Source organism: Strongylocentrotus purpuratus, unplaced genomic scaffold (assembly GCF_000002235.5).
Source record: "Strongylocentrotus purpuratus isolate Spur 01 unplaced genomic scaffold, Spur_5.0 spur5_scaffold_13, whole genome shotgun sequence".
Lineage (NCBI taxonomy): Eukaryota > Metazoa > Echinodermata > Echinoidea > Camarodonta > Strongylocentrotidae > Strongylocentrotus > Strongylocentrotus purpuratus.
In genome coordinates, this window is record NW_022145598.1 from 2,093,165 (window position 1) to 2,100,623 (window position 7,459).

Below are 7,459 nucleotides of genomic sequence, written 5' to 3' on the forward strand. Positions count from 1 at the left end.
TATCACAGTTGCTAGCTTAATATACAATGCATGCAACTGACATACATGAATTTGTAAGATAATTTTCATTCATTTCAGAATTTATGTTTTTACAACTTTGATAACATCTTTTATTTACAATGTCTATGAACATGATTCTCAATAATGATAACCTTTAAAACCTCTCCAATATTTCATCTTCAAGTCTATGGAAAGCAACAAGTGACAAAAGAGTCTGAGATACGGTTACGTTTTACCAAAACTACAAGATCTAATCGTATAAATGCATAACAACAGTTTTGGGCTTGCCTTTCAACTGTGTTCAAGTGGCAATTAGTTTGTCAAGAAAGTTTGTCTTGACAAGTTTTTCATTTGACAGATTTGACAAAGTTGGTTTTAAAAATAAACTGTATCACAATTGTCCTACCCAAAGATAACAATGTAAGAAATGCATACGCTAACAGATATTGTTACAAATTCTGACCCAATTTGTTAAAAAATAGTCTCTCTATAAAACATGCCTACTGCGAATGTAAAAAGCCACATACATGGATGGCAAGAGCGACAGTAATTAAAGCGATACTGAACGGATGAACTACATGTATCTGCCCTAGCCTACTGCTAATGGCACAACGCTATCACATGGTCAACTGGCTAACAATGATCAACCCGATACGGACTTCGCAGACAGGAGGACTCGATGCGGGAACCAACAGTGCAGCGAGATACAAGAACATACGGCTACAGCTGACCTGAGATGGCGCTAAAGGGATTCAGCTGTAGTGCTTCTAGTTAAACTAGTACAGTGTGGCTTTAATATGTGAAAGTTTACATTTGGGTATTTTAAGATAATATTAATTTGAAAATATTTGCGTACAAAAATAGGAGAGTACATACAAAATCAATGGGACAATATGAATTGAAGGTATTATAACTGTATAACTGTAGATTTAGATTTATGAGCAGATTTGTGATCTGAAAATTTAAAGTTTTTAAACACACTTCCGGAGAAGAAACATACATGTACATGGGGCAATTCAGTTTGTCTTAGAAGCCAATGAATCCTTTGTTCAGAGATTAAAGGGCATAACTCTGTCTTAATTTACACTGTATAAATCAATATCCCCTTCTGGGTCTAAACAGACAAAATTCATAGCAAAATATAAATAATATTACAAAATCATAGAACTTCACAAAACATAATTCTAATGTATCTATTGGATTGGCAAATGGTTGGAAGGCGTGGAAAGACTAATAATATTATTGACATACATGTGTAATTTCGTTGTAAAGCAAAAATTATAACAGAATACTATAACAAATCAACAAAGTATACAACCAATATGAATGTGTAGCCTACGATGAGACTTTCATGTACATGTAGTGCATGTAATGCTATAAACATTTTACAAAGTACATGTACATGTATCACATGATTATGAATACTTGGTCAAGAATTAATAATATGATTAAATTTGTAAGCGTTAAATTTTGTCAACTACCCACATTTTCCAAAGCAAATATACATTTATGGATCTTCCTGTACTTAATAACATTAATAAGGCCTTTTTAATTGTGTCGACTAGAACGCTGTTCACTTCCAGAGTATGTGTTTACTCGGGTAGTCGACACCCCTTGTTTACTTTCAAAACTTTCAATTTCAATCAATGCACGATCGCTGCACTAGTGAACAGGACGACATCATGTGATGTTTTCATCATGCACTTTGAATGAGCTCGAATCATGTACCAGTACACATCTAGCTACAGTAGGTATGGACTATCATAACCACATGTACAGTACATGTAGAGGGCAGCATTGCAGATTGAAAGTGACCGTCAAAAATGAAGTGGACATTTTGTTGATTCTGGTATTAATGGACATGATAGACAACGCAATGCATGCACGGATTGCTAGAATGACGTCACGTTGCAGTTCACTATTTCAATGTGACAATCGAAAAAAAGCCCTTAATGAAATATCATGTTACAGTATCTAAGATTCAAATGCTATTGGCATCATACACAGGGACATGTATCCATGAAAATTTGTAGATACATGTACCATCCTACTCCACAGAATGTGTGATTGCCAAAATATTTTATTCACTTTTATTGTAAAATATATAATTTATTACATTTTCATAAATTTGCTACTGTATCTGGGGTTTCAAGTGCAGCAGGTTTTTACCTTATTTATGCATTTAATAATAAAATGCACAACTCAATCCAGGCTTTAAGTAGAAAGTTACAACATGAATATGGATTTTGATTAATAATGCACCAAATTCCATTACACAAATGACAAAATGCACACTGACTGTATACCAATAACTAAATGCAAGTAAACTGCATACTGTCTACAGTTTTAACATGTAGGATACATTCTATTACAGAAGAGGCAAACATACAGTGTACATACAGACATTATTTCTGTCCAGTCGCCTCTTGTAAATGTCTGGAAATGTTGAAAAATACTTTTTGTTTTATCGCCACCTCAACTCAAAAAGGAAAAAGAGTGATGAGTAAATTGAAGATAGTTCTTGCTCATAATTTTCATAACCATTTTCTTAGACCTCACACCATCATACTGTACATGTAACTCTTTGAAAGCATGGACTATTCTTAAAAATCTGTTTTATGTTTTTTGTGTATTTGTAATCTTAAAAATTCACTATATTTTTTTCTTTTACTAGTAAAGGTATCCAGTAGTCATCTGTTTTTCTTCTATATAACTACCCAATGGACAAGTAAATGAACTAACTAGGGGAATGATTAATGTATTTTGTTCAAGTTGGGGAAAACACAGCTAATTTCATATTCGATGATATACATGCACATGTACATGTACATGCAATAAGTTTCTTTATAGGTAACAAAACAGCTACACTGTATACTTCATGGAAATATACATTGTTTGCTTGCCACAGCTAAAATATGTGTAACGTTAAACAGTCATAGCGGATTCCATGTACATGTAAGGTGGGTCGTACTCCACATGTATGTTTGAATAAACTACTCTCTGTACAGTTTGAATATTGAAGGAAAAAAATATGAATTCCATGCAAAATTTAAATATGCTAAATGTCTTTAACCCATTTCCTACTGGAACCAGGTAGCCTCTGTATTGAGCGTGTGGCAATGAGAGAATTCAGTTGTCAACAGGTTAATGTCTGTTTGCCCTTGAAGCTGTTTCATGTGTGTCCTCTCCACACTATCATTGCAAAGTACATCCTTCCCAGTGCTAGCACAGCCCCACACACCGTACACAAGATCCCCGTGAAGAAGAGTCCGTACGAGATCCCCGTCTTCGCGCTGCTTGGCAAGAGAAAGCTCTCCCCACCGATAAGGGGGAGATTGAAACCGGCTGGGAACATAACGATGGCAAGACAGAAGAGTGACCACGACGCCAGGCCGAGATACTTTGGATATCTCCTCAGCTGTGGCATTTTGTCCGAGAGCGCGATCATGACCATGCCGATAGTCAGCGCGAGAACACCGAGGAGGATGAGGATGGCTGCGAAGATCCACGAGACCGGTCCATCCGGCGGGTAGCGGTAGTTGCACTGCATGGGCCGACCATGGATCTGTTGGCAATGTTGAAGTAGTCCGAGACGGAGGTCTTCACGCTCCGCCGATACGACCCATTCGGGAAGGGCAAGGCTCACCACTGCCAGAGCCACTGCAACAAAGTATAGCACCCCTGCAGCTTTTAAAAAGGAATCCATGGTTGCAATGAGTTGTTGATTCTGTCTATTCCTAGAAGTTGTCTTTACTGTAGGACCGTTCACATCGGTCGAATTACCACAACATATAATTACTCCTTGAAAGTAGACATCCTGTGTGTGCTTTCCATTTTCTGCTTGTATGAAGAAAGGCTCCTGAATGCGACTATTTTGGGCTCACTGGTTCTGTGCTATCTATTATTGATCCATATCTGTGGAAGGAGAGTATCAAAGATAGTTACAAATATCAGAGGAATAAATGATAAATTGTACACAGTACATGTAGATATATCAGAAAGAATCCATATTATTTATGCCTACTTATTATAGCATTTAATATTCCATTAAGATTTCCAAAATCAAGCATGAAAAGAAGTGAAACATTATAAAGACCAAAAACAATGACCCCAACATTACCCAGTGACACACTTTTCTTTGGAAATCATTATTGGTTTCTCAGTAGATCATAATCATTGTGTACTTGAGAGGAAAAAAAATTGGACCTCACTCACACTACTGAGTATGAAGGGGTGACCAAAGTTCGCGGACATTTTAGAACATATTACAAAATGTGATATCCGATTTATGATTTCTCATATTTTACACAAATTTATTCATTTAAATAATAACCAAATGGACGGCAATTTTTTTTTATTACAGATTGATTGAACTACAAAATTTATTGTTGAAGGATTTTGGAGATATCGCGATCTAAAAATTCGATGGTCGATCGTGCGTGCGCGCTGCATCTAAAAAAAGTCATAAAAACAACAAGACCTAACTTCACGCACGGGGGTTTACAGTTGATTTATCAAAAAATGTGATCTATCAAAAATAAGGTAATATCATAATTTGCGAACTTTGGTCACACCACCATACTGTCACTGACTGCTAATATTTGTGCTAACAGTTAAACACTAACCACTTAAGACAAAATCCTATTTTTGGGACTCTTTACTTCCTATTTATTATCATTTCTTGTTTAAATCATGAAGCAAATATTCTTATTATTTAAAGGGAAAGTCCACCCCCAAAATAAGTTTGTTTGGATAGAGGCAGAATAATAAGAAAATCAGGTGAGTGAAAGTTTGAGCAAATTCTGAATGAAAATAAGAAAGTTATGAATTATTGAAGTTGTGATCAATCAAATACAAATTGGCAACTCTGTGACTTATTATACGACCTCTCCTTCATTTGCTTTGTGCATAATATTCCATAAAATCATGTTTTCTTCGTTATTGATGACGGAATATATATTTGTTCCTTGCAGGGGGAGTATAGAAACATATTTGCAATTATTATATTTAGGGTGCATGTATGGTTGAAATTTTTCTTGAGGGAAAATGAAAATTTTAGATTTTTTTAGTACTGACTACTGAGCAAATGGAAGTTGAGCTCGCATGATACGTCATAGAGTTGCCAATTTGTGTTTGATTGATCACAACTTCAAAAATCCTAACTTCCTTATTTTTAATCGGAATTTGCTCAAACTTTCACTGACTTGTTTCTCTCATTTTTCTACTCCTATTAAAACTAACTTAATTTCAGGGTGGACTTCCCCTTTAAACAAAAAAAGAATCCCAGAAAAAAATCATGAATTGCCATGACAATTTTCATTTCAATATTTACTGTTTCGGAGGCAGTTATCGACATAACGAGCCAGTTTTCGACCGCATGTACAAAGTCAATAGGAAGCGCGCGCTTCCGCGCTGATCTATAGCACTAGCGGGCGGAGCAGGTATCTTACGCCGGAGCTCCCGGGTGCCCGCCGGGTTGAAAACTAGCACTGCATTGATCGGAAATTGGAATCTGAATTAGACAGAGATATCGTGTGTGCGTTGCGGCGTCCGGCTGCATTGATTTAATACATGCGATGAGACACTTTTGAGCTTGCGACTAGCACAAAATCGGGTTCTAAATCTGAAAAATACTTGAAATAAAGCTTATTTTATGGTACCCATATTTCTTACAGACATGCGTAATTTTAAAGATATTTTACCATGCACCCGACCAATCAGCCGAAAACTGGAGCTGTTCGATTACCCCCTCCTTCACGAAGAAGAATTACACACAAAACTCGTGCATGCGCAATGCGCTCTTCTGTTCGCTCAAGCCCGACTGACGTCATTTTTCATTCATAAAAGTGCTAGCGTCACGATGCTCGTAGTTGATTGGGTGTTTACTCATTTCATTTGCATATTTTCCCACAATGTTAAACCTATGAGTGCTATGATTTCTGCCTGCGACTTCTCGATTACGTTGATATCAAACTCGTTATATTTCCATCCTGACTTCGATTTTTGAACAATTTTGACAGTGCTTGAGTTTGGAAACATTTTTACCAATGGCACCTTGCCAGCGGCCGCCGCTCACCCAGGCACGGGTAAGCGTCGACCCAGACAGATTTTTTTTATTTTTTATTTTTTATTTTTTTGCGGCTGAATATTCGGGTACAAGAAATCGTATACCGGGGAGTTTTCAACCGTACGGGTACTCCAGCATTCGACTACACGTCGCAGCCCTAATGGCTATCCATACTAGTCAATGGCAAATAGCGCGGGGACAACGTGGCTAAAGCTGCAAGTTGCGCATAACATGCGTACGCTATGCATACGCTTGCATATCGCGCGATTCAGCTGTTTGGCTAAATTTAGCAAAACAACATAACTCTGCGTGTACGTCTTTTTCGTCGATTCTGATCAAAATGCTATGGATATTGCAGCATTTCGAAGGGGCTGTATCTTTTGATAAAAACATCGGTGAGACTTGAAATTTGAAATGTATTATTCTGATTACATTTTAACTCAAATATCAAACAAAAATGGTGAAAAACGATCCCAAATTAAAAATTGAAAAATCGTTCAGACACCCTACCTTTAGATCTAGGCTTTACTCTACTCTCTAGTCTAGACTCTAGAATCTACTGTATTTCAATTTTCAATCACGATAATGCCTTATTTAGTAAGTAACATCTCATACCATAAACCACCCCATGCTTTTAACAAAACTATCACCTCACTCAGATCTAGGCCTGGGTCCTATTGATACATAGACCCTAATGCACAAAATCAGCTGTTGTGCAAATGCACGCAATGCAATGGCAATGCATTTACCTCCGCGCCGTGCACACACATAATCACCGATCACAAATCACAGACACAGTTCGGTTCAGCTCTCAAAATACAAACAATTAAATCGTGCTTCTCGTAGTTTATACACAAGATTGCTCTAGATGTCCGAAGTAAATCACACTAAAAAGAGATTCTCCGCATGCAAAAGCCCTTGATTAACTCACCATTTTGATAAAATTCTACAAAGAATGAGTTGTTTTCACATTCAATAATCGCTTCTTAACAGGATGGGTAGGTAAACATTACGTGAATTTAGTGAAAAAGCATCTGCTCACTTCAACCAAAATGTAATACAGTTGATATGGACTACAAACTAAATGATGTAGATTAAAATCTGTGATGGTTTAAATGAAAGGTAGCCTAAAAAAAGAAAGAAAGAAAAAAAAAGATACATTCGGGACACGATTTTTTTTCTTCTACTATTTAATTTGTAAAATTATTGGAGGAAAACGATCTGCATTCTGCCATATTTTCATATATCTAAATGATATTTGCAAAACATGCTGGTTGAATTTAATTTTCTCGAAAACAAACAGAATAAAAAAAAAAAAAATCGTCGGTTAAACTTAATTCTTGTGTAGGCGTTTTTCTTTGTTGGTAGATCTATGTTGTTTATTTGCCATGG

The 7,459-nt window shown here is 36.5% G+C and overlaps 1 protein-coding gene across 1 annotated transcript; it reads right to left on the minus strand.

The window, feature by feature from the left end:
* Window positions 1-2,064: 2,064 nt before the first annotated feature.
* LOC752077 (uncharacterized protein C16orf52 homolog B-like) lies at window positions 2,065-7,116 on the minus strand. Its single transcript, XM_011666582.2, has 2 exons — window positions 6,999-7,116; window positions 2,065-3,915 (listed from the first exon to the last, which is right to left on the minus strand). Exon 2 carries the CDS (start codon window positions 3,704-3,706, stop codon window positions 3,173-3,175), a length of 534 nt encoding a protein of 177 aa, XP_011664884.1. The 5' UTR covers window positions 3,707-3,915; window positions 6,999-7,116; the 3' UTR covers window positions 2,065-3,172.
* Window positions 7,117-7,459: the final 343 nt, after the last annotated feature.

Excerpts from the sequence above, each read along its gene's own strand:
- LOC752077 (XM_011666582.2), bottom strand. The coding sequence starts at position 3,706 with ATGGATTCCTTTTTAAAAGCTGCAGGGGTGCTATACTTTGTTGCAGTG.